The sequence below is a fragment of the Lissotriton vulgaris genome, chromosome 2_1, assembly GCF_964263255.1.
Source record: "Lissotriton vulgaris chromosome 2_1, aLisVul1.2, whole genome shotgun sequence".
NCBI lineage: Eukaryota > Metazoa > Chordata > Amphibia > Caudata > Salamandridae > Lissotriton > Lissotriton vulgaris.
In genome coordinates, this window is record NC_141687.1 from 1,797,117,309 (window position 1) to 1,797,144,959 (window position 27,651).

The following is a 27,651-nucleotide window of genomic DNA, read 5'->3' on the forward strand; positions in this document are numbered from 1 at the left end:
AAGATGTCTTCTTAGCTCTTTTAAAAATATTGTTTTCAAAAGTACAATCAAGATCCCAAAATATTCCACATGTATGACAATTCAACAGTACTGGAACACGAAAAGTATTTCCTTCTTCAATCTTGAAAAAGATAGACAAAATAGATATTTGGATAACTAGACCCCTCTTGGACAACCCAAAATAGGGTAACCAATACACAGCTTCTCTTTTTACTGAAACCTGAAATTTATACATATCCTTTTGAGGATGAGTAGGGCGAGCATGAGGCATAGGTCCTGAATCCCCATAATATAGAATCTAACTTTACCTTAGGCAGTGTTCCTTTTTGTCCTCTGTCAAAGGACTCTTAATCAATTCTGTGCAACGTGAGGGATGGTCTCTAGTTACAAGATATACTAGATAAATCTCTGTTTCATTGTGTCTTTCCTGAAGTCTGTATTCTATAACAATGCAAAGTCAATCAGTTCAGTTTATTTAGTAGACCAATGAGAACTCGTCAACTGATCCTGAATCTCTACTTTCAGTCAATTATGAAATAACGTCTTTTGAGTTTTCTACAAGTAATCTCTGATACCAACTGGAGTAAACAAATCACTTAAATCGATATGTCCATTCCACTGTGCTGGATATCTCATATTGCTTCTTCAACAGAATACCCAATATCTGGACATTCAAACATGTTTAACACAAATTGAAAGTCATCATAATGATCCAAATGTAAGGAAATGCATCTTTTTGCATGCTTACCTCCACACATTGGGACTGATGCTGCTGGTTTTTTGACTCTGAGAGCACACTGAGGCCTGCCAACCGAACCTCAGTTTCAGTGTAACCCTATAAGAAGTTATGTCAAATTGGATACACCCAATTGGCAAGCACTGGCTTACTTAAAAGTCCTTTGTATAAGGCACCCAGAAGCCTAGGGCATCTAAGGAAGATTGTTCATCCAGAGCTGCAGCACTATTTGTGCCACCCTGCATGTAACAGAGACAAAATGGACCACAGCCTGCCACTGCAGACTCACAAGACAGTGAGTGACAGTGCCAGTTCGACTTTGCCATTACACCCAATGGCAAAGCCACCACTTCCCTATAGTAATATATGTAAGTCTCCCCTCATGAAGGCCTAGACAGTTCTATGGCAGGGAGCTATATACTGCTAAGTAAGATATATGATTTTCTATATGTCTTAAAAGCAACACTTCCAAATTGTCATTTTGCTGAAGAAGGATTATGAGGTCCATTGGCTAACAAAGAGTTACCGGCTGGCAACTGCTGAATGGGACCACCTAACCAAGTTGAGTAAGGTAACATAAGGGGAACATTAAACCTGACCTGATGCCCATGTTGGATTCAAAGCCGTACAAAAGTGGGTGGTGATGGACGAAGCATCTGAACCAATCAAACACTCACACCCAGTCAACAGATCTGGGTTTAATCCATCACCAATCTTTAGCCCACTCTGCCACCCCAGTTCAGACATGGTCATATGCAAATCAGTCTGTCCCTGTGCCTCATGGGAACAGTCCAGCCCGAACTGCCAAGCCATGCCTTCCCTGGACCGGATTCAAGCTTCCTAGGACCGGTTCCTGGCATCCAGCCGTCTTCAGCCAGGCTTGCTTGAATCCAGTGGCAAAGTGAGCAAGGGACTCACGTCTGAGCATATCCTGCCAACTTATGGCGAACAAAGCGGTAAAAAAGGGGGTGGTGATGGACGGAGCATCTGAACCACTCAAACACTCACACCCAGTCAACAGATCTGGGTTTAATCCATCACTGTTCTTTAGCCCACTCTGCCACCCCAGTTCAGACATGGCATATACAAATCAGTCTGACCCTGTGCCTCATGAGAACAGTCCAGCCCGAACTGCCAAGCCATGCCTTCCCTGGACCGGATTCAATTTACTCGTCTCCTCCAGTACTCAAGTACCTTGTGTGCCATGAAGTAATAAGACACGGACAGGTGGCGACCCCAGTGGTGTCATCTCTCGTAGATATTGAGTGTCACGCTTGAATTTTTTTATTTTTTATTCTGAGACTTGCAACCCTGGTTTTAGAAGGGAATAAAATGGGATACAAGTACATAATGGAACCAAAAACCTACACTGGATGACCAACGCACAAATGGAATGAGAGGATGTGGTCTGACGGCTAGACTGCCGACATTAGAGCTGGGAATCCAAGGTTCAAGCCTTGGACCTCCTGTTATTCTGGGCAAATCACTTAATCTCCCTGTGCCTACCAACAAAATAAAATAATGTGTCCTTGTGTAATATAACCAGTGCTCATGTAAAACGCCCCAATACCATCGGGTCGAGATCGCGCTATATAAATCTGCCCCCAAAAAATGTGAAGGATCTGGGGGCATTGAGAGAACTCCTAAATAAATGTGCATGGGTTGGGGTGTGTGCACATACCAAGATCGTGCGATGTCTGTCTGTCTTTTAAAATATGTTTTTAAGTATGAGGATCTTCAACCAACAAAATAATGTTTCTCTTTGTTGCGATTTCTATCTTTAAGACCCAGTGGACGTTTAAGAGAAAAGATGCTCTGTAGTACTGAATTCCTGGTGACTGCTGACCACAGTCCACACGTGACTCTTGAATGTAGGCTCTGGCTGTGCTTTAAAAGCGCTGACAGTGGGCGTATTATTGACACTGCTCCGAATGCTGCGGGCATTGGCTGCAGTGCTGAGATGTGCCATGGGGCATGCGGGGGTACCAATGCCCTCCTTGCTCAGCCTTCCCCTTTCAGTTGAAGAAGTTCCCGCCCCTCATTCCAGTTGACAACAACGCTAATCACGCGACCCAGGTGGGTGACGTCACCCCGTCGGCAGTGTCGCGCTACGTGGGGTTGCCGGCTAGTAGACAGCGGCGGCTGATGGTGCACGCGCACAGCTGAGCTTCCCACGTCCAACGGCCCCGTGCTGAACCCGCAGGATGAGCGAGGGTCGCAAGGGTCCCGTCGGCGGCCGGGGATCGCCGCTCCGGCAGGTGAACGGATCTACTGCTTCTGCAGAGCAGCGAGCTGCGTACAGAGGAGAGTCAGAGGTGTTTGACGACGGGACTAATACCTTCTTCTGGTAAGATGCTGGGTTATGGAAGGCGCAGGAAGGGCAGTGGCCGTCTGACCCGGTTTCGGGCACTGGTTGAGAAAAATCTTCAGGTGCAGGATTTTACTTGTGGTGAGGCAAGTGGAAAGATGTCCACTTGTTACATCATGCTGCCCGCGGGGTAACATTTGACCAGTACAGACAGACCCTCACGCCGGTGACAGCGATCGCATGACCTGCCTAGACTCCTGCGCTCTGTAATGGGAGAGGATAGCAGTGCACTGGCAGGTTGTGGCCCTGCGCTGTTAACTAAATAGCGCAAGGCTGTGGTTGGACATTACAATCCGGTGCAGCTGCAGGCCCTTGTCTCTCGGATGTATAGTGCAAGCCTCGCCATTTCACGGAGTGAAGGGCGGTGACAGCCTCTTGCTCTCCCATAGACCAGTAGAGCTACAGTATACTCCCTTGTAGTCTCAAATAGTGATGCATACTTACCCTGTCTTGTGATTTCAAGGCCTCTCGCAGATAATGCTAGACACACAGCTCCTTTCCTCATACAGTGAATGATGTTTAGTGACAGCTTTTCAATCCTCTCCGGTGTTTGGGCAGATTTAGACTAGTGCATAGAATGATGTACAGTAACTGAGACGAATTGGCTGTTGGTCAACGTCTAAGGGAACGGTGCACATTTGTTTTTTGTGCTCTTTATGCAACCGCAAGTTACACTGTAATGTTGAGAAATGCACTTCTGCTTTTCATCTTATAATAGTACCATTAGTGTCTCGCGGTGGTTATGCATAGCGACAGGCTGCAAACTTGATCACTTTCGGTGACAGACAACTACGTTTTCAGGGCGGTACCTCACTATAACTGCTCTCCTTGGTATCGCCGCGATAGGTTTGTGAGATTTCTCACATGTATCCCAACAGCCTTAAATATCTTAATTGCATAGCATTGTGCTGCCCTTAAAATGACATAGTCCGAGTCCCGCTAGAATAGGGACCTGTCTTGTATTTAGGACAGACGTCACCTGTAATCTGCGCCCAGGGCATGTGAGCTAGATTTATTGTTTGGCACGTCCTCCCTCTCTGCTCCTGTAAATCCGCTCTGCTCTCGTCCCAGTTCAGTCTTAAGATGTTTAGCACCTTAAAGCCTTCTACCCCCAGTGTCGCTGTGTGATTCTTTGTATTTAATTTTGAATTGTATAATTGTTCTCTAAAGTAAAAGCAAAGTTATAGTTTTAACTTGCCAAATATGTTGATACAGGCAGCGACTTACAGACACGTTGTTACTTTCATCGATGCTTTCTCTAGTTTGCCTTTTTCTAATGCTATTAATATAAACGCATGTGTTACACGTTTTAAGTGTTTATTCTAAGATGGCACTCCTCACCTTGGTATATGTAAATGTAATGTATAGGCATTTATATAACGCACTACTTACCCGGAGGGTCCCAAGGCGCTTCGACCGCTGCGAAACCCTTCCTGGCTTCCCTGAGAGATGGTCCCTTAGTGGGTATCTCCAGGGTGAGATCATCCCCGGCGGTCTGGTGGGGCCGTTAGTGAAGATGAGGCAAGCTACTGCCCAGAGTTGCCGAGTGTGAACGCTGATCAGAGTGGGCACCGAGGCGAGAGAATTATCGAGTCCGCTGACCCTGGTCCAGAAACCTGCCGCACCGGGAATCGAACCCTGGTCCCGGGCCGTCCTCTGCTCTCGGGTCTGCCGCCTCTAACCAGTGAGCCACACTACTTCACATATAGAATGCTGAATTGCTCTAACGTGCCCGTGGTTGGGATCGTTTCAACAGAAGGTCTAGAAGCAGAGGTATGATACAGTCAAGCCTAGAGTAACCACCATAAGCAACTCTGGACGACTCAAGCAATCCCGAATTTGGTTCCGTAAATGATCCGCCCATCTACAATATTCCTCACAGCCCTCAGTAGTCCTCAATGTCTTCTGGTAATCGAGACCTGGGTGGAACAAGGGAGCTTGTTCTTATGTTTTCTGTATTTCTTTCTCTGTTCAGTATATACCAATTCTCTTGTCCATGTATACTCTGTGCCTGTACATGCTCTTTATGTGCTGATGTAGTTAGTTTTCACTCAATCCCCATCACCTTTTATTTTTCCTGGTGTTCTTTTGAGTGAGGCTTTGATGTTTTTCAGTGACGTTACAGTAAGAACAGGTTGATGTTTTCAAGTGACTGAGTAGTTGGATCCTAACTGCATGATGTAGTCTTCTATAAATGCACTATTCGTCTTGAGTGGGGCATTTTTGTGCGGTGTATATACAGCCTATCCTTAAACAAACTGTCCTTCATCAGAGCCCATTTTATTTGTGATTACTGATTTGACTTAAAGACCATGTTCTCCCAAGATCCTCTGAGTTTCGTAAAAACTGTTTAATAATGAATATAAAATCCCAATTACATGAATGAGACTTAAGCTTCTTTTTTGTACATATACATTCCCCAGTTGTCATGGAACTAAGTGTGAATAATGCTACCATAAGGGCACATCTCCATTTGCTTTCTTGCCATCCGCAGAGAATGTTTGTAGTTATTATTGTATCAACTACTGAAAAGTACATAGAGTTCCACAGAACTCTTCATGGCAGTGTTAGCATTGTATTTGTGGTATCAACAGGTCACGATGATGCGACAGGCATTATATAGCAGTGCAGTTCAATAGCACGTGTTCCAACTTAGTAAGCCAGCGCGAGCTTGGCAGAAGCATCCCGTAGAAAAGTAAAGAAACACTCTGTACGATAAACAACACACTGCCCAACATAGTTTATTAGCCTGCATGTTTTATTTTTACACGGTAATCTTAGCCAACTGCAAAGATGTGAATTACAAGTTGTCCTTTTTTGATCCAGTGGAATTGCCCCGTTTTTAACCGGAGACACATTTTTTAAAACATTACAAAGTTGGGAGATTATTGAGGTCTATAAACAGTATTGAGATTCACCAACAAGGACAACCACCTAAGCTACCATAAATGAATCAGCTCTACTCTTATGCAAATAGTTGTATGAATGATTTAAAATCCTCCGATTCACAGCTCACTAAAGATGTGAGATGGTGTAGAGCCTACATATCCGCTTTAACCTAGTCATTCTGAGGGTTTTCGTCCCACAGAGTTCGGTTTTGTTTGTTTATTCTTTGAGCTTGTACCAGACTAGGTAAGGCGCCAGCACTTTGGCATCTGCAGATTAAATGTGTATATACCATTTTTATTTTCCAATGATATCACAATAGCAATCAGGGTTAATGGTTTGCTCTAGACCGATTTCTGAAAATATAAGAAGACTAAGAATAATTTTTTTTTTATTCTTTCAAACCATGCAATATTATTTTGAAATTTTTTGTCTTGTAAATCGTAAAAACAGAAACTATTACTTTTCTAACATTTTATATAAATGTAAACTTTCAGAAATAGTTATTGACTCAAATGAAGAGTTTTCAAGAGAGAAAGCTTTAAAAAAAATAGACTGATACAAACATTAAACATTTGTAAAATGTCAGATAAGTTTGCAACTTTTAGTGTCAGCACCCCCTATGTTTTGGGCCACCAGTACCTTCCTGTGTTGTGCACCCCAATCCCCTGAGCCACCCTCCCACACAGTATTCTGGAAAAGGAATTATCCCCCCGCCCCGGCTGTCTGTCATGGCCTCTGAAAGCCACCCTTAAGTATCAGATGTATAGCGAGTAGCGCAATATTAAACCCCCAAAGATACAGGGAAGAAAAGCAACCTAATATCAGGAAAAAAAGCAAGAGAAAAGACAGAAGTAACAGCTATGTTTAGTAAGTGCTAAATGTCTTTTTGAAAGCAGAGGTAACAGAGTCGTGGAATATATCTGCTAATCTCTTGTAAAGAAAGCGTTCATCCTGCTCAGATCATTCTTTAGGCTATTGCTGCCATCAGTTTTGCATCCTGATCTGAACGATAGATGTGTGAGTGGACGTCCTTGATAACCTTCAAGCGAGCTGGTTCCTGCAAGTAAACCTGGGCCCGACTGCTGTCCAAGGGTCAGTGAGCTGCCGCGTCTTCCATCGTGATCTTGCAGAGATCTGATCTTGCAATGAGGGAAACTGATTCCACAACCACAGGTGTAGTAGGTGTGGCTTTGTTGGCAATAGCCTGGCACAATAAGAAGTTGCCAACATAGATAAGAATTGGACGTGGCCGTCGTGAGTTGGACTGTTCAGTTTGGTTCAGAAAAATTGGCAGCCTGTGAGCCCTTTGAATTTGGGAGTCCCAGTCAGCTAGTTCGGGAAAAGGCCTTCTGGAACAACTGGATAGTAAAAGCCAGTGGATCTGAGCCCGCCTTGCCTTCCTGGATTCCAAACACTATTAAATTGTTCTGGTGCTGCCGATTTTCCATGTCCTCAATTTTCCCCTGCGAGGCCACAAGTTGACTATCGTGATCCCGGACAAGACTAGTGGAGTGTGTTACTGCCGTTGCTGTAATTCAATTTTGTCGTTAGTAAGTGTGCCCACCTTGTTGGTTACTGCTGTTAGTGATTGTTGAATCATAGCTTTGTCTGCTCTGAGCTGTATGTAGTGCTGCTGCGCCTCGGTTCTTTGTGCCAGAAGTGCCTGCAGAATTGAACTTGGTGATGGTTCAAGTGGTTGTACAATCCCTGGTGTTGCTGCGACTGCACCTGGCACCTTGCTTGAAGATGAGAAAGCTTCATATTCTGTTGGATTAGAATTAGCAGAAAGTAGAGGAGGAGGAGAGTCCGCTGTCAACAGATCAGTTTTCGATGCGTGCGTCATGATGTTATTTGCAGTTTGGGAGGGAGAGAGATTTTGACTGTTTGTGAGTCCAGCACCCTGTCCAGTGTTAGAAAGTCTTGAGATGATAGCTTGACCTCTCCTTTGAAGTGACCCATTTACGTAAGGGGCTGCCCTCTCCTTGCTTTTGAATGCACTGAAGCAGTACCTTGAGGTTGTGCCATACTAAAAAGTTGGAGTCAAGCTATCCTGGCTGAAGACGGCTATTAGCCAGAAACCGGTCCTAGGATGCTTGATTTCGGTCCAGGGAAGACATGGTTTGCAAGTTCGGGCTGGACTGTTCCCATGAGGCACAGGGTCAAGACTGATTTGCATATGGCCTTGTCTGAACTGGGTTGGCTTGGTGAGCAAAATAACAATGGATTAAACCCAGATCTGTGACTGGGGGTGAATGTTTTGCCATTGTGCAACAATCCGTCCATCAGTTTGTGTGTTTTGCTACTAAAAAGTTAAGCAGACTTTTTAGGACATCTGGTAAATTTACCAGGTTTAAAATTGCGAGCTTTCTAATAAATGCACTGATGAATCACCCGTGTTCAGGGAGGGGAAAAATGAGGATGGTGAAGTGTCAACTAGAACAGATTGCTCAGGAGAACGATCATTAGATTGCTTATCATCCCCTAAATCTGGTACATCAGCTTATAAGGGCTGCATCGGCTCCAAAAGAGGAGTGTCTGCCCAAGTTACTTTTGCGCAGCACCGGTCGTCTTGAGGCAGTAGACTGGCTTCCTTGTTTCCTGATATATCAGCCAAAGCCAGCATCTGTGCTGATGTCTGTGTTTACAGAGATGATAGTGAGTCAGTAGTATTCAGGCAAATATCAAAAGCGCCAGCACTTGCCTCTGTCTGACAGTCCTGCAAAACCGGTGGCTGTTGCTGAATCAGGTGTATTGCAGGGGCAATATATAGCAACCGACCCCTCCAGATGCTCTGTATCCAACTGTTTTAAGTGGAAGCAGTTCTTCTCACCTAGCAGAATCTCCATCAGGCCGTCCCCCAAGCCCAAGTTGTACTGCCTCCAATAACATCTCTGCCATGACCACTTCTGGGGCAGCTGTAAGAAAGTCAGCTGCTTTCCCGGAGTGTAGCAATTTCAAAACCGGTCTTCCCATACGTGGTGCTTTCTTCTTACACTCACCCCCCCACCGCTGTCTGCAAGTGCGGCTCCGTAATGCCATTAACCGGTGGGGCAGGTTTGAGCACCCACTCCTTGGAGCACAAACCTTAGGCTGGGCCATAGCATACGTTGTTGTCAGCAGGCAGGGCCAGTGGAGAGTGGAGCAACCAAAGCCTGTTCAACGAAGGAAGCAGCTCTGGGTATTCCCGAAAAGTAAAAGAAGGTGGGCGTCCCGTCGTAACCGTAACATTGAAAGCTGGTGTTAAAAAAGCAAGAATGCAAAGCTGTGCCTTCTCTCCCGCTCCGTGTTGAAAAGGTGAGTGGTAAGTAACATGCACAAGTAGGATAGTTAGAGGAGCTCTTGGACCCTGCTCCTCACGGCAGAGTTAATCTGCCATCTACCTTCTCATCCCATCGGACAATGTTATGGGGGATGGTAAAGAAGATTTGCAAGGTGTAGCTTTTATTTTGTATTGTATTGTTTGAAATCTCATATGCTTTATAATGGGAATAATTAGATGTATAGGCTGGTATGTAGACGGGTTAAATGCGGCATCTAAGCCCTAGCTGGTCAGGGAGGAGCTTAAGCTCTACAAAGCTCATGTGGTAATTCTTGAAGAAACAATATAATAATGTTTGGGGTGATGCACAGCTTGTTTTAATTCAACTTTTGTCTTGGTTAAACACTGTTTGTTAGATTTGGTGGTGCTCAATGTGGAGGCGTCGAGGGCCCTACGACGTCAGATAAACTCATTTGATACGTGAGACCAGAGGAACTCTGGTATCATCCCAAATTGGCACACACTGATGTTGTGTATCCTTAGTTTAAGAAAACACTTTCATTCCATATTCATTCTAGTTCATTATTTATTGCATGGTTTCAAGTTAGGTTTAGATCATTTCATTTCAAATCTCTTCATGATTGTCAGCAATGCATTGGACACGCCTTGATATTGACTGATTATGTATGCTGACAATCATGAAGAGATTTGGGATATGACTAATATTGCCTTTTTTCTTTAAAAAGGGAAAACCAGCTTATGATTACGGGTCTTATTGCCCAATATCTCTCATTAATTCTGACGCTAAAATCTTTGCCAAGATACCGGTTAATCGCTTAGTGCCTATTATGCCAGATCTGGTACCCAATCAACAGCATGGGTTCATAACGGCCCATGTTAATACTGCTATAACTGCGTTAAACATCGCTAATAGGACATCTTGCAAGTTGGGGATGGTCCTATTTGACACTGAAAAAGTATTTGACCGAGTGGTATGGGACGCACTATGGGCAACGGTCTACAAGGCCGTTTTTAAAATGTGTTTGCGCACTATATAGTAATCCACAGGCTAAACTTATATACATTAACTCCCATTCTGCCCCCTTTCAGATACGTGGTACCCGGCAGAGGTGCCCACTCTCTTCTATGCTGTTTACATTATATATCGAGCTGTTTATTAAAGCACTAAATCGGAACACCCACATTATTGCATTCAGCAAAGGGACACGCAAACTGAAAGTTATTGCCTATGCTGATGATATTGAGGTTTTTTTCACCTGATCCAGTAACAGCACTGATCTCCATTCACGAAGAGGTGGAACATTTTGGCCGCCTTTCATGGTATAAACTGAATTCTCATAAAACCCAAATTCTCCATAATTTAGATTCAACTACACCTATATAAGGCAGCTGTACTATCACAACTTACTTCGGTGTGCAGATTTTCTCTTCTTGTCGAACAGATATGGAAACTTAATTATGAGACATTACTTTACTCGGTTACTCAAAACTTGAAGAAATGGACCAAACTCCAATAACTATAATTGGAAGATGCAACATAATTAAAATGACTATGTTGCCTAAGTTTTTATACCTGTTCCCAGCTATCCTCTGCGTCCCCAATTTCTTCTTTAAAAATCGAAGGCGCAATTAACAGCTTTATATGGGGATATAAGCAAGCACGCCGTGCGATACGTTTTCTCAAATTCCTCTTTAAGCAGGGTGGACTTCAGCTCCCCGATTTTAAACTTTACTTCTGGGCGGCATTTACTGGGTGCTTTCAAAGCTTACTAACTGACAAGAAACCATACTTTGGCCTCTCTCTTGCTCTGGGTACGAGCAGCAATATGTTCCTCTACAGGATCAATGATCCTAATTACTATAAGAGAGTTCGATTTAAGACTGTTAGGGACATGGTACATATATGGTATGAAATTCTCGTTCACTGTTCACTCTCCCCTGCGGATCTCACGCAACACATACATTTTCAGCCTTGGAATAATCCAACTCTCTGAGATCTATTCCATGATTGTACCGCCCGTCGGTGTGCAAGCTGTGGCATTGAACTGCTTGGCCAGCTCCACGATTCTGATGGTATTGCACTTTTGCATCTTTACAATCTGCGTACGATCTTCCACAGCAATTTTTAAAAAAATACTTACAAATTAGGGATTAGTTCCTTAAATGACAACATATGCAATCACCACAAGCCCATTACTTGCATGTTTGCTTAACTTTACGCAGAAATTAGGAATTACAATATACCTACAACGTTGCGAATTCCGAAGTGATGACACTCAACGCCTGGCGCTAAATGGAGTCCGGTTTTGCACAATTACGGCTGCTTCACAAATTGTTACCGATCTAGACACTCTATATAATTCTATCCACTCTATTAATTTAAAGCTTCAACAATTCCGAACCATCTGCATGCTCTATTACACTCCTGAAAGGATTGGGAAATGGGCACAAAGGGTACAAGGGGGACAGGCAAGATAGGTCACGCTGTCCAAAATGTGGACTGATTGCAGCTAACATTCTTATGTTTTGTACTTGTCCCAAGTTAGGTAGCTTCTGGGGGAAAATTATTCAATTCATAGGTCAACGTTTGGGTTACGACTTTCTCCCTACTAACAAAGAGATCAGGCTAGGTTTTAAAGAGTGCTGACTGAGGCACAATATTCTTTTTTTATTATTATTTTAGTTGTTGCCCGCCTCTGTATTGCAAGAGCATGAATCTCGCCTGCCTCCCCTGTCCTTTCTAAATGGCTTGCTCTTATGAAAGACATATATGAGAGGGAACGTGCACTGGCTAAAATTAGTCATACGGTCACTGCAAAAACTTGACCGTATATGGGATTGCTTTGTTTGCTTAAAAAAAATTCTCTTGCTTTTCTCTCCTCTTTTGCTTGATGCGATTGTAATCTACATGCTTGTAATTAAGGATATCTTCTTCTTTATGTACCCTTTGTAAAAAAATAAAAAAATATAAATAAAAAAAACTATACAGTGCACTAAAATGAAGCACACAGTGCAGAGAGTCCAATGGATCCCCAATAGGTGTGCAGAGTGAAAAGAAGTTAATTCTAATGTTCTGTTTGTGGTAGTGTGGGCGAGCAGTTAGGCTTATCAAAGGCGTAGTGTTAAGCATTTCTTGCCAGAAGCAATAAATGAGACACACACTCTTGAATAAATCCGAGACCAATTAGGAAAGAAACTTGTATCTTTTATATTTATTTTTAGAAACCAAGAACTTCGTTCAACAGTTAATAATTGCTTGTTATGTCAATTGTTAACCAAAGGCATCTACAAATAAGGTACAATAGCAGCGTGGGCATGACACCAAGGGTCCTTTTGTGTGAGGGGTATTTAAAGAACACTGTGTCCTCCCCGCCATTGTAGGGACCACCCATACCCCCATCTGTGGATTCACATATGAACTAAACCTGTTAAAAGCTGCCTTTGCTACCACAGTCTTTAAGGCATTTAGACGTCGCAAGCTAGTGACCCCAGCTAATACAGGCCCTGCGATGCATTGCCTACAAGCAGCTGACGTCAGACCCGGTGAGGCTGAGGTGGAACTGTGGCTGTGGAGGTCAAAAACTGACCAGGACGGCAAAGGGGCAGTAGTGCGGCTGAAGTTCATCAAGGACTCCAGATACTGTGCAGTATGCTTCCTATTAACTTGCATGGCATTATGGCCAACCGGGGAAAGCCCCTTGTTCAAGCCTAGAGATGGAACCTCTTAAGTAAATTCGCTTTCACAGCAGTGATGTGCCAAGCCCTGAGTAGAGCAGGGCTCCCACCAGCCTCCTTTGGCTCCCATTCATTTACAATTAGGACAGCAACCACAGCAGCTTAGCATGGGTTGACCGAGGCAGAGATCAAGGCTATCAGCAGGTGGCAGGTGACGGCCCAAGGCATACAGAACTTGCCTGAGACCCCAGCTGCTGTAGGCAGCCCAATAATGCTGTGGCAGTGGGGGGGAGCGCGTGGGGTCACGTCCTCAGGAGTGCTTGACATTGTGATTATTGCCTCCGCAGGAAAGCGCCCCAGCAGGTATGGGTGATGGGCCACTCATTTGTTTCGTGGATAGTCATGGTGGCAGCGGGGAGGCCATTAGGGAGGAGCAGGCCGGTCAACACATGCGTCTCATGGTGGGGTCGCCCGGGGATGAAATGGGACACCCTAACAGTGGTAATCGAGGAGCTACTGGCAGACACCGACGGGCACCCAGACGTCTTAATAATACATCAGGGTGGGGAAGACATGGCCCGGTTGGGGAGGAAAGAGCTACTTAAGGCCATCCAGACGGACCTAACAGAGGCGGCGCAGTTCATTGGTAACACCACCATCTGGTCTGAGTTGATCAGCTGGCTGGTGTGGCGAAGGGCAGAGTCACATAAGGTGGTTGAGAATTCAGAAAGGAAGCTGAATACCCACACAGCAAGTTTTGCAAGACCAGTGGCCTGGAGAGCATCAGGCATGACCTTGTCCACCCTGGTCGCCCGGAGCTTTATGGACGTACGGGGTTCACCTGTCAGAAGAAGGGGTGTATGTATTGTGGAGCAATCTGTGGGGCACGATGATGATTGCAGGCTGCACCTTTTAAACTGCCAGCGTGTTGGGGGGGTGGGGGAAGAGTTGCAGGAAGACGTGAACTCTCCTGACAGTGTGACGGATAAGAAGGGTACAGTGGTTGGTTATGGAGGCACACCGACATGGCAGTGCGTAGAACGAGTGCCACTCACTTTGGGATGCCTTACAGTAGGACTCTGTCCATCACCACCCCCTGTTGTTTAATTATTTTGTCCACCATAAGCGTGGAAGGGTATACTCAGACGTGAGTCCCTAGCTCATTGCACCATCAGGATTCAAGCAAGCCGGGCCGAAGACGGCTGAAATGCCAGAAACCGGTCCCTGGTAGCTTGTTTCCTTCCCAGTGAAAGAATTGGCTTGGTAGTTTGGTTTGCCCTGTTCCCATGATACACTGGGCCAGGGTCAGACTAATTTGCATATAGCCAGGTTCTGAGCTGGGATGGTGCAGTGAGCTAAAAAACGGTGTTGGATTAAGCCCTGATCTCTTGACTGGGTGAGAGTATTCTGCTTAATTCAGAAACTCTGTCCATCACCACCCCCTGTTGTTTAATTACAGTAGGCCAAGCAGACCTGACAAAAGGGGGTAGCAAACAGACTGCGCTCGCAGCCCAGGCCTTGCCAGACAGCAGGGCACAAAAGAGACTGGCAAGGTAGCGAGTTGAGACTTTACTCCGGGGAGAGGCTACCTCCCACACGTAAAGGGGCGTGGAAACCAACAGAACAATTTTTACCCCCAAAATGGCAAGAAAGGAGATATGCCTGCAAAAGACCAGAATAATGAACTGTGAGGGTGATTTACAATTCTATGATGTGCAAATGGTTTATGACAAACAGATGACAAGCCACGCTAATGATTTATGACACCTCATTTATGACCGTTCATGATCATGATTTATGACCCTGGCCAAAAAAAACTAAGACCAGGGGATTGTGAGAAAAGATGGGTATGCATACGATGGTAATAAAACTGCGGCCAACATCGACCACAAAAACTACTATGTGTGGTGGCTGTCTTATGGTAATAAATGTGTAAGAAAGTTTGCACGCCATCCTGGAGTGGCCACAGTGCGGGTGGTATGAACAGCCCTTCCTCTGAGGTCAGTGTAGAACAGTTCTGCTTGATGCCTGCCTGACCGGTAGGATAAATGAAGGGGCCTGTTCATGTATTATCCAACATCTGTTTGTGACATACGAGGCCCCTTTGAAGTACATTAAGTTCTTGGTCCAACCGGTCTTCTGCCAGGGAAATAAAAATACCTCCCCACATCCAGTCTGTGTTATGGGAGCACTTTCCACACCTCATCAGGTTATTCACCAGCAGGGTGACAGTTGGGGGGTGATGCAAATTAGCTTCCAGGAGCTTCACATGGGGAAAATGAAAAAAAAAATCCTATTAACAATTCGACTTCACCATAACATTTAAAGGGGTGTCTTTCTCATGCCAAAAAGGGTCATTCTGACAGCCGGGCACTGTTTTAAAACTACAGCAGCCAGGATACAGTGATAGGCATTGAGGCATATTTGACTTTGAACTGTAGTGGATGGTACAGTAGTGTTTTAGTCCAGAAGTGAAATTTTACTTTTTATGCCATGGATTTATTTAGCGACACCATATAATATAACCTCATATGAAGTTTAAATAAGCAGTTTCCACAAGTATTGAGGAAGCCACTGTCAACGTGCATTAGAGGTCGAAGCGCATACACTGGGGCTATGCTTGAAGTGTCCCAGTCCACAGAGTTGAAGAAACAGCACTGAAAGTCGACAAAAAAATGGAGGTGACAATACAAGAAGCTTCACATTTTACACTGACTATCCGGTGTGCATTCTTTGGGTGAGAGTATGATGTTCCTGTTTAGGTGTGAATAAAGGGATTGCATTTGTGAGTGCAGGGGCTGCCTGTAGGGAGTCAGGACAGAGTATGCCTGTTGCTAGGCTGTGCAGGAGGTGCCTGAAGAAGGTCGCTGCATGGGGTGGCTGTAGGGATGAGAGGAAGAGATGCCGGTATGGAGTGCCTGTAGAGGGTGAATGCAGGACTGCCCAGGGGTTGAGTGCAGGTTGTGCCTGTGGGAGAGCGCAGGCTATAGCTGCGCATAAGTGCAGGTGTGTCTATGCAAGGGGTGCCTATGTGACCTGGAGATATGTGTGTGAATGTTTATGCAAGTAGTGCTTGTGTGTGTGTGTAAAGGTGGTTCCTGCTGGTTGTAGTTGGTGTACGGATGCATGTAGATGTAGAGTTCAGGAGGTGCCTTTATGGTCCGTGTCCTGCCATGTGTGTATTCAGGTTGTGCCTCTATATATAGGGTGTGCTTGCAGGACTGCCTTTGTGAGTGTGGAGGAGGTTTATGTGCAAGGGGGGAGATGTTCCTGTGTGCGCAGGGATTAGTAGAGTTGAGTGCAGGGGAGTTCCTGTGAGGGCCACTGGGGTGCCTCTAAACTAGGATATGGTGGGTACCTTTGAGGTGGACCCACTCTTTTTGTTTTGGCCAGGTACTGGAGATGGGGTCTCCAGGTGGAAAATGGCTCGTCGAGTGGGGCTGTACAGCCTCCCTCCCTCTTTAGTAATTGACTGGGTTGCAGGGATGGGTTCCCCGGGGTTGCGCTCCCCCACCCCATTAAAAATGGTGTTGAACCCGAAAGGGTGGGCCCCCTGGGGCTGTTATCTTCCCGGGGAATGGAGCTGTGTGCTCCCCTCCCCCTTTACAATATGGCCAGGGCATGGGAGATGGGGTTCTCGGGGATGAAATCAGCCTAGGCAGGGGTTCTGTTTGTCTTCCTCCATAAATATAGTGGTGGGCACAGGGAATGGGATCCCTGGGGCCAAAAGCAGCCTAGGGAGGGGGCCCGTGGGTTGCTGCTTCTAGGGTGTTGGCCATAGGGCCTGGTCACGGACCAGGCCCTATGTTCAACCCCCCCCCTGCTGCGCATGGCTGTGCGCGGCGTGGGGTTGGCTGCATACAGGAGTTAAATGCCAAAGGCTGTGCTCAGCAGCAGTTGGATTGACGTATGGTAAATAAAGGTTACTTTATGTTTAAAGAAAACCCTAAATATTTATTTAAGAAACGTGAGAAATGCCTCTCCCATAATGCCTTAGAAAAATGTGTGTAAAATACTCTGTTTCTGATTCACACCTGTCCAACCTCTTCAATCTTGTTTGCTAGTGGAGAATCATAGGACCATCTCATTCTGTTCAGAAGTATAATAATTACCATACAGTGGAGGTAGACAGACATAACATTACAATCTGTCATATAACCCTGATTCCCCTCAGTCTATTCAGGAATCTTGTGTCTTTTGTCACCATCATGCAGGTGTGGTTCAAAGTCCCATTCTTAACTGTCCCTGTACTTAGGTAGACTAATGTCAAATTGCATTCCTTCCATCTCTAAGCCATTGTGCCTCAGTCATGGCACCCATATCTTAGTGAATTTCTTATGGTAACCTGTGGCTGCGTATGTTGTCTTTTCTGCCCCCATATAGAGATCCATGCTGGCTCTCCACTCTTTTAGGGTGGGGATGTCCACTTTCCCCCAGTGCCTCGCCACTATCAATCCCAGATTATATAGTAGCAGCTTATATCTAGGGATATCAACATCTGTCGGGATTCCAAGTAACAGAAACTTAGGTTCCCTAGCAACCTGTACTCCGAGCATATCATTTTGCTCTTTTACTGTCTGATCCCAGTATCTTTGAATATTCTGAGAGTACCATAACGTGTGTATAAATGTAACACAGAGGAGACAGTCAAGTGACTCCTCTCTTCCCATTGTGTGCAGTCGGGCCCTATCATAATAGACCATTCGGAGGATTTTATATTGAATTAACCGAAGCCGTAGTTTAATAGCCACCTCCCTCTAATGCATCAGGGTCCCTTCCCAATCAGTGCCTTCCAATTGATCGGTGGTGTCTTACCATTTGGAACATAGAGGCTTCAAGTTATCCAGGATGTTATTAATTAATGTTCTATACTGTCATGAAACTGCCTCGGAGGCGATTTTCTTCTTGCAATAATCTACCCTCGAGTGGCGCATACTCAAGGATGTCTATCATCGGTGTTTTCCCTGCTCCCCAGGCATGTTGCAATTGAAGGAATTTGTTCTGCTGCATGTGTGCTAATTGATACTCCAACTGTAGTGTTGAGAAAGGGATTAAGTCGCCTTTCTGCAAGACTTCTCTCAGATTAGTAATTCCCAATATATCCCATTTCTGAAAGTCACGAAGTTTGGCCACTTCAGGCAGTCACTCAGAGTAGCGTTGCCCTTCTGATCTTCATGTTTTATTCGCGGTTGAATAAGTAACAGTGGTGGCTGACCACATGGAGTCCTATATTGGCATCTGTGCTGCTCCCTCCCATTCATTTACCAGGCCTGTTTCATAGATTTTTAACCCCTTCGCTGCTCATGACGAGCCCAGCTCGTCATGCAGTACACTGGTCGTGTGCTTATGACCAGCTGAGCTCGTCCTGCACAATGGGGATCCTGCAAATGCAGCACAGGAGAAAAATCTCCCTAGCAGCCAAGGTGTTAAACAATTCTATTAGGGTAACCTATGGATACTAGTTCTGCATATAGTCCTTCTTATGAGAGCAGTTCCTGTGGACTCTCAAGAACTGCCCAAATGGTAAGCCATCTCTTAAGAGCCCGAGGGTGATGGCTCTTATTAGGTCAACAGCGTGTTTGTTTCAGTCTGTTTCCTGTGCAGTGAGGTGTACTCACTCCTAAGTAGGACTATATGCAGGAGGCAGAAATCCTCTAAGCGAAACTAGTATCCAGAGGTTACCCCAATAGAATTGTTAGAAAATCTATGAAACGGGCCTGGTACTGTCCTAGAGAGGAACTCCTCACCACTAGAACTAAAGCACCACTCAATTGAATAGTTTGTGTCGCCACCTTTGGGGTACATGCCAATAAAGCTCGCAATCTTATGACCAAGAATTGGAACATAATCAGAAGCATTGACCCTGCTATAGACGTTCCTATGTTTGCCTTAAAGTGAGGCAAAAACAAAAAAGACCATCTTGTTAGGTCATCCACAGAAACAATGAAAAAGAAGAGTAACACTCTTGAATCTCCCTGATGTGAAAGGCCATCACTAATGTGGCAATTGTGTAGTCTGCCCCTACACTCAAAATACCAACTCCTTCAAACACGGTAATTGTACTCACACCCTTGAATTTTTCTCTAATTGCAATACACGTAATTTTGTGTTCTTCATCTGGTGTCCATGTGGACTACCATATGTTGGGCAATCTCAATAACCTGTCAAGGCCAGCATCGCAGTCGCATTAGACGATCGGTTGCAAATGCCCAGTTTGTCGCACATTTCAACGAAAAACAGCATACAGCAGATGAGATCAGGTGGCAGGTGATTGACATTGCAAGAATCCCTGAGAGAGGGGGAGACATAACACAAATTTTACAAAGACGGGAGTGCTATTGGATAGACAGAATTGACTCAATTAACCAAGGACTCCACTCGGCGGAGGAGTGGCGTGGATTTGTCGCCACATTGAGCCTTTAGCACCTCCATAAGTCATTGCCTACTGGTTTGTGTATTTTTCCGTATGTGGATGCCCTCAGCTCGCACACTGCCCTACTTTGTTGCCAAATGACATCTTCTGTACAATCCACACCACTCTTCCACATGTCGCACATGTCCACACTATGCAAGTCCACTGTCGTGTGCTTGAGCAATTAGTAGACATTGTGTATATATGGCATATTGTTGATCTGTACATGGAGGAGCATTCCGCCAACTATGTACCACCTGCATTCGGTACACCTACAATCTAAGCAGGTGCGCTTTCATGTAAATAATGTAATACTGAAATTATGAAATAGACCTCGATATAATTGAGAGGTGCTCTCTATTTTATTTTAGTGTGTTCAATTAATGTATATATTGCACGTTTCGTTTATCCATTCCTTGCATATCACTTCCTAAGCTCGCAACACGTCTGTGTGCCAACCGCCTCTACTTCTACTCAATCCTTCTTTCTTTTCCGATCGGTGAGACACAGCTGTGTCTTTTTCCCATTTCCACTACGGACTACCGATAATCTGATCCCTTCGAGCCGGGCCAATCCGAGGGATGCCTGCGCACAGTTCCGGTTCTAATACTAAAACCAACACTCTTGTATCACCACCAAGTGATCAAATCCCGTTTGATTTCCCCACATCTTCTCATGCAGCCCTTCTTTTCCCTGGAGTTCATCCTGACCTACCATTCCTCTTTTAACCCCATTGTGATCGCTGGCTCACACCCTCAATAGGGGCAAGTGTTCAACTTGATCGCAACATGTACTCTTAGGTTTTTAAACAATTCCTACTTTTCTCTAACCTTTCACTCCTTTCCCTTGTACTCCACCAGAACCGGGTCTCCTTGTGAGTATCTATTTTTTTTCTCCGTTCTCTCACGGTTGGCACCAATCACTAGAGCTAGACAATTTGGAATTCAGGTAACCTTTAAACCATGTCCAACTTGATCCATATTGACTGGGCTGTCACCAGGTCTGATACTTTACCTTTCACCCCTTTTATTCCTTCTCAGATGCCCATACTATCATAGGTCCTGATGAGACCCCACATTCCAAGAGGGTCGAAACACCGTCAACACCATTGATGAAAGTGAACTAGACACACAGCCCTTATTATCATACATAGCTGCTGTACATTGCGTAAAAATCTCGGATGTGGTCGATTTCAAATTAGCAAAAATTGTGAAACCTCGTAAATTGTCACATTATGTCTCTCAACTGTTATGTTCGTAGTACACTCGGGACACCTTGCACAACTGAATTTTGCCTGTACATACTTTCTATAGTGTATATTGTATGATTAAAACATACATTTATGTTAAACAACCATTGGTGTTTCAGGTCCTCTCTCTGACATCATTATAACCCTCATATCGCGATTTCGCTTTCAACAGAATTGTATACAGATTACTATTCCACAGGAACCACTGTTGTCGTGCTATAGTTGCTTACCCCGTTCCACAGTGAGTAGGGTTTCCTTGTTTTTCCTTTTCCCACTTTAGTTTGTGTGCGTCCCAAACGCGGCCACATGTTTCTTTTCTTCATACTATTCAGTTTTAGTTTTACAAGCGCCCCATATGGTGCTTTCACTTTAATGTCGGCCACGCTCCTTTCTTTAGACACAGCTCATCTAAAGAAAGGTGCGCGGTTGGTATTAAAGTGAAACCGTGGCATCGGCCACTTTAAAAAAAAAAAAAGCATTTGTTTCAATTTGACAAACAGATTCTTTTGTAGGTTGAGCCTCAATCTGCACACATGGGCTGCTCTGCGAGACTTGTTGTAGTGTAGTATGGAAGAGAAAAAAATGTACACTAGCTATATAACTGACATTCTGGATCAGGCAATCCCAATAAAGAAGCTAAAAAATAGGAACAAAACCATGGCTCCCTGGTATAATGAAGATCTGAAACAGCTGTACATGCTCCGCAAGAAGGCGGAAAGGAAGTGGAGAAAGGGCTACATCGAGGAAGATAAATATCTGAGATTAGTACAACTGAAATACGAAAAGCTCATCCTTAAGTCTAAGGCAAACTTCTACGCCACCTCTATCATACAAGCACCAAATGGGACAAAAGCTCTCTTTAAAATTGCTAAGGATCTTTCCTCTCCTACTTGTCTGAATAATAAAGTGGCAGCATCACAAAAATTATGTGATGAGATTGCCTTTTATTTCCAGGACAAGATTGCGAAAATTGTCGGTATCTTCCATCTTCATAATGATGGTCAAGACAATTTAGATCAACTGATGGATGAAGATCCATATCCGCCAACGACCTTGGATAACTTAGACCCTCACTGGTGCTGCTTTTAACAGTCTGGCGCACAGTGTGACTTTGGGCTCTCCCTTTGACCCCCTCCCTCATAAAATCTGGAAATCATTTGGTCGAGAAACCTTTCCCTGGTTGAGGCAGATCTGTAATCAATCTTTAGAAGAAGGAATTGTCCTGGAATGCTGGAAACAGGCGGTTGTGACTCCATTGATTAAAAAGCCCTCCCTGGACCCGTCAATTCCGGCAAATTTTAGGCCCATCTCTCTCCTGCCATATCTGGTCAAAATCTTGGAAAAAGCAGTTAGTAGGACACTATCGTGTTACCTGGAGGATAATCACCTGCTTGATAGAGACCAATTTGGGTTTCGCCCAGGCCATCGGACTGAGATGGCTCTCGTCTTCATGATGGATAATCTGCGCATGCTAGCCTACAACGGGAATGCTAATTAATGCATCTCGATATGTCGGCCGCATTCGACATGGTGAGCCATTCCATGTTAGTGGAGAGACTGGAGAGCTTAGGAGTTAAAGGACGGGCACTGCAATGGCTTCAGTCCTATCTAGCAGGAAGACAGCAGGTAGTAACCTTAGCACTATTTTCCTCCAGTAAATCTCCGGTAGTATTTGGGGTGCCACAGAGCTCTGCAATTAGTCCTATTCTTTTCAATGTATATCTGCAGCCCCTGCTCCCAATTATTAAGTCCTTTGGAGTCAGCCTAGTCAATTATGCCGACGATACACTATTGGCATTTTCCCTAGAAGGTGAACATTCAATTTTCCTGGACGTGTTCCAGCAATGTATGCGTCGGACGGCCGACTGGCTCAGAAGAAACTCCCTACAATTTAACAGCGGGAAGACGGAGGTGGTGTACTGCTCCTCTGCCAGGATGTCTAAACCCCTCCCATTTGAGTTTAAACTTACTCCTGAAGAGGAACCACTAGTGCCGGTTAGCAAGGTACACAACCTGGGGGTTCTGATTGAAGACAACCTTCAGATGGAGTCACAGGCAAACAAGACCGCCAGCGTATGCTTCTCCTTAATGTGTATGTTACAAAAAATACTCCTGCTACTACCAAGAGTCACACTCATTAGTGGTAAGAATTACAGTGTTAAGCAGGCTGGACTATTGCAATTCTCTGTATGTGAGGGCTCCACAATACATCATCTTGGGATTGCAGAGAGTCCAGTCTGCAGCAGAAAAAAACTAGCGCTTAATAGGCAGCGGTGCTCATCTACCACCTTGGCTCTGAGAGGTTTACACTGGCTGCCTATTAAGGAAAGGGTCCACTTTAAGTCTCTCTGCCTGGTATTCATAGCAGTGCACAAGCTGGGTCCAGTTCCATTGCAGGAAAAGTTTACATAGTACCAGCCTAAGAGGCAGCTTCACTCCTCTAGTGCCAGTCTACTGTTGGTTCCCAGGTTCAAAAGATCCGAATCGGGAGGGAGGGCATTTAATGTGGCTGGTGCCCGCCTTTGGAACAAACTACCCTTGACCTCAGACAAACTGATTCTCTGATAGTTTCGTAGGAGTCTAAAAACCTGTACCGTTCCTAGGGCTTAACCTTCCTGTCTCCCCTTTTTCTGCTCTGACTTATCCCACTCTGGTCAATTCTTCCTAGTCTGAAGCGCCAGGATACCCGTAGGGTGACAGTATGCGCTATATAAGTATTATAATCAATCAGAAGCTCCACCCATATTTTTCATTGGCTTGTGTCATTGTCCTTCGTAAACCCTGACTTGCGTGTCGTTATTAGGGTTGGTAGTCCCTTCTTGGTATCACCTTGTCTGCATTTGTAACCTCCCATGGTGACTGGCCCTTTTACTTCAGCTGCTACATGGTATGTCTTCTTTAGTCTATAAGCACTCTTTTTTTAATGGGTTTCTCCTACTACAGGCACAACATGCTTTCCTCGCCATACCCTCTTTCACTTTCACGCAGCCCTAAACAATGTCGGCCGCTTCTTTGAAGTGAAATAGGTCTTGCATTTAAAAGAGTTTGAGCTATTGCCATTGCAAATGACAATAGCTTAAACTCTTGTAAATGCAAGTTTTTTTTTAAACGTGCTCTACCATTGTTGTTGAGGCAATGGGGCATTCCAGATCCGTGTTTAAAGACCATAACTAAGAGGCTGTTCAGCAGAGTGGTTATTTCGTACTGTCTTCCTCTTTGGGGCATGTCTACTCTCACAGATGGAATTTGTGATGGTCGCATCATTTTGGGAAGAGTATTTGATTTTGAGAATGGCTCCTTATAAGAGGAGATGCCTTTTCGCTAGCGTGTCCGCGCATACCTACATCTTCCCCCTCCTTTTTGAAAGCTACCCCATCATCCCACCCCTTGAGATGGGAGCAGTTCAGGAGGAAGAGAGGAGAGTTCCGCACCGGAGAGCCTGAGCCAAGAGGATGAGGTGGGGGCTCCAAAGGACTCTTTCCAGATTACAGTTCCCATAGAAATACATTTAAGTAAGTTTAGAGAGAGAAGCTAGTATTTCACTCTGACTATTGATCAGATTGAAGTGAGTGAATTGCTCTTCCTGTACTCCATTGACCCTGTCCCAATCCTCCCGGCTCCTCAGTGAGCCAGGAGATTTCGTTGGTCATCGCACAACCACCAACACTCTGAAAACTAAACTTACTCTTTCCCATGATAATCTCCTCCAGGCCTATCCGCTTTCTTGTGACGGTTCCCTTTCATGTTCTCCCTTACACATTTTCATTTGCTGCCGTGTTTGTAAGTAAAAGGTGCGCACCTTTTATTGTTAATCCCTTTTAGTATAACACGCTGGGCAACTTTTCCTGAGATCACCCAGTGCTGTGTTAATAATAATAGTTCAAGTTCAGGAATTTGTATAGCGCACTACTCACCCAGAGGGTCTCAAGGCGCTTGGGGAGGGGGTGCATTATTTATCGAATAGCCAGGTTTTAAGTTCCTTTCTGAAAGAAATGTGGTTCTGTGTAAGGCGGAGGTGAGTGGGAAGAGAATTCCAGGTTTTGTCCGCCAAGTAGGAGAAGGATCTTCCTCCCATGGTGGATCTGTGGATGCGCGGAACTGCGGCGAGGGCTTGATTGGAGGATCTTAGTTGGCGGGTGGGTGTGTAGAAGGACAGTCGTGTGTTGAGGCATTCGGGTCCTAGTTTGTAGAGGGCTTTGTGTGCGTGGGAGAGGAGACGGAACGTTATTCTCTTGTTGACGGGAAGCCAGTGGAGGTCTTTCAGGTGACCAGTAATGTGAGCTTGGCGTGGGATGTCTAATATGAGTCTGGCTGAGGCGTTTTGGATGCGTTGGAGTTTTTTTTCTGTAGTTTGGCTGTGGTTCCGGCATAGAGGGTGTTTCCATAGTCCAGTCGGCTAGTGACCAGTGCGTGGGTGACAGTCTTTCTTGTTTCGGTGGGGATCCAGCGTAAGATTTTTTTGAGCATACGAAGTACGTTGAAGCAAGAGGATGAGACGGCGTTGACTTGTCTGGTCATCGAGAGGGAGGAGTCTAGGATGAAGCCTAGGTTACGTGCGTGGTCTGTGGGTATGGGTGCCGTGCCCAGGGCCGATGGCCACCATGAGTCGTCCCAGGCAGAGGGGGATGATCCTAGGATGAGGACTTCCGTTTTGGCTGAGTTAAGTTTTAGGCGGCTGTTTTTCATCCATTCGGCTACTTCTTTCATGCCTTTGTGGAGATTGGTTTTGGCAGTGTTAAGGTCTTTGGTGAGGGAAAGGATCAGCTGGGTGTCGTCAGGGTAAGAGATGATGTTAAGGTTGTGTTGTCGCTCGATGGATGCGAGGGGACTCATGTAAACGTTGAAGAGGGTGGGACTGAGTGATGATCCTTGTGGTACTCCGCAGATGACTTCGGTGGCCTCTGATTTGAATGGGGGGAGTCAGACTCTCTGGGTTCTCCCGGCGAGGAACGAGATGATCCAGTCCAAGGCTTTTCCTTGTATGCCAATGTTGCTGAGGCGTTGTATGAGGGTGCTATGACAGACTGTGTCGAAGGCGGCGGAGAGGTCGAGTAGGATGAGGGCAACTGTTTCTCCGTTGTCCAGTAGTGTTCGGATGTCGTCTGTCGCTGCAATGAGGGCAGTTTCGGTGCTGTGTTTGGCTCGAAAGCCGGACTGTGAGGAGTCGGGAGTTGTTGTATTCAAGGAAGGCGGCAAGCTGGCTTTTGACGGCTTTCTCAATGACTTTGGCAGAGAATGGGAGGAGGGAGATGGGGCGGTAGTTAAGTTCAGAGGGGTCTGCTGTGGGTTTCTTCAGGAGGGCGCTGAGTTCGGCGTGTTTCCAGCTTTCTGGGAAGGTAGCGGAGTTGAAGGAGCAGTTGATGACATCACGGAGATGGGGTGCGATGATGGAGTCTGCTTTGTTGAAGATGTGGTGGGGACAGGGGTCGTTTGGCGAACCTGAATGGATGGAGTTCATTAGGCGGATGGTGTCTTCAGTGGTGATTGGGTTCCAGGCGCTAAGGTTGTTAGAGGGCGGTTTAGGTTCGGAGGTGGGTGGAGAGGAGTGGAGTTTTCTTTGGAAATCTTCTCAAAGCTGTTATGTATGTCGGCGATTTTGTTGTAGAAGAAAGAGGATAACGAGTCGCAGAGGTCTTGGGAGGGAGTAATGTCGTTTGAGGCTGCGGTGGGGTTGGTAAATTCTTTGACGATGTTGAATAGTTCCTTGCTGTTTTGGGCGTTGTTGTCGAGTCGATCCTTGAATGCTGATTTCTTGGTGGATCGGATCAATTGGTGGTGTTTGCTGGTGGCTGTCTTGAAGGTGGTCAGGTTGTCAGTGGTTGGGTTTTTTCTCCATGTTTTCTCGAGAGTACGGCATAGTTTCTTGGATTTCTTAAGGTCATCGTTGAACCAGGAGGCCTTTTTGCTACCCTGTTTGGTTTGTTGGTTTTTCAAGGGAGCTAGTTCGTCAACGCTGTGAGTGATCCATTGTTTGAGTTTGGTGGCAGCTTGGTTTGGGTCCGATTAGAGGGCGGGAGGGTTTTGTTTGAGCGATGTGAAGAGTTGGTCGGTGGTGATTTTGTTCCAGTTTCTTCGCGAAATAGGTTGTGGGGGGTTGTGGGTCGAGGTAGTTTTGTAGCTGAAGTGAACACAGCTGTGGTCCGTCCAATGGAGAGCTGTGGTGTGATCGAAGGAGATGCGCTTGCTGGAGGTGAAGATTGGGTCGAGCGTATGTCCGGCTACATGGGTGGGGGTATCAACAAGTTGTTTGAGTCCGAGATTGGCCAGGTTGTCCAGATGGGTTGTGGTGTTGCTGTCGTTTTTTCTTTTCCAGGTGGAAGTTGAGGTCTCCCAGTAGAATGTAGTTGTCGGAGGTGAGGGCATGTGGGCTGATGAAGTCAGTGATGTCTTCGCAGAATTGTTTACGGGTTCCTGGTGGTCTGTAGATGAGGGTGCCTCTAAGTGTGGTCCTGGGGTCGGTGTGGATCTGGAAGTGGAGGTGTTCTGCGGTTGCAAGGTTATCGTCAAGGCTGGTCGTGATTCTGATGGTGTTCTTACGGACGATGGCGATGCCTCCTCCTGTTTGGTTGGTGCGGTCTTTTCAGATGATCTTGATCCGGGATGGCTATGGCGATGTCCGGTGTTGATGATGCGTTCATCTAGGTTTCTGTAAGGAAGGCGATGTCCGGTGAGGCAATGTCGAGTAGGTCCCAGAGTTCAGTGGCGTGTCTGTGGACTGAACGGGTGTTCAGCAGGATGCACTTCAGGTGGTTAGAGTCGGAGCTGTGTTTGGAGTTAGTGGAATTGGTGTGGGTCTTGATGCAGTCGAACTTGCAGGAGTGGCAGGCGAAGGGACCGTGGGTGCGTCCTGGGGCAGCTTCGTATCATTGTGGTGTGCGTCCGGGGTTAAGGGCTAGGAGGGTGGCGACGTTATGCGGGAGGAGTGCGGTTTGCGGGGGCCAGGTGTTCTGGCGCTGGGCGCGGTCCAGGCGCGGACGGGCGTAGACGGGCTTACCTTTGGCGCACCTTCGGCGCGCATGGGGCGCGACCGCTGCGCGCAAAA

General features: G+C 45.8%; 1 protein-coding gene across 1 annotated transcript in view; it reads left to right on the top strand.

Moving 5' to 3' along the window:
* The first annotated feature begins 2,815 nt into the window (after positions 1-2,815).
* Positions 2,816-27,651, top strand: part of PTDSS2 (phosphatidylserine synthase 2) — a 313,173-nt gene continuing 288,337 nt past the window's right edge. Inside the window, exon 1 of the mRNA XM_086957848.1 lies at positions 2,816-3,083. Within this exon, the coding sequence (XP_086813974.1) occupies positions 2,941-3,083 (143 nt within the window). The 5' untranslated portion in view covers positions 2,816-2,940. The remainder of the gene's footprint in view (positions 3,084-27,651) is intronic.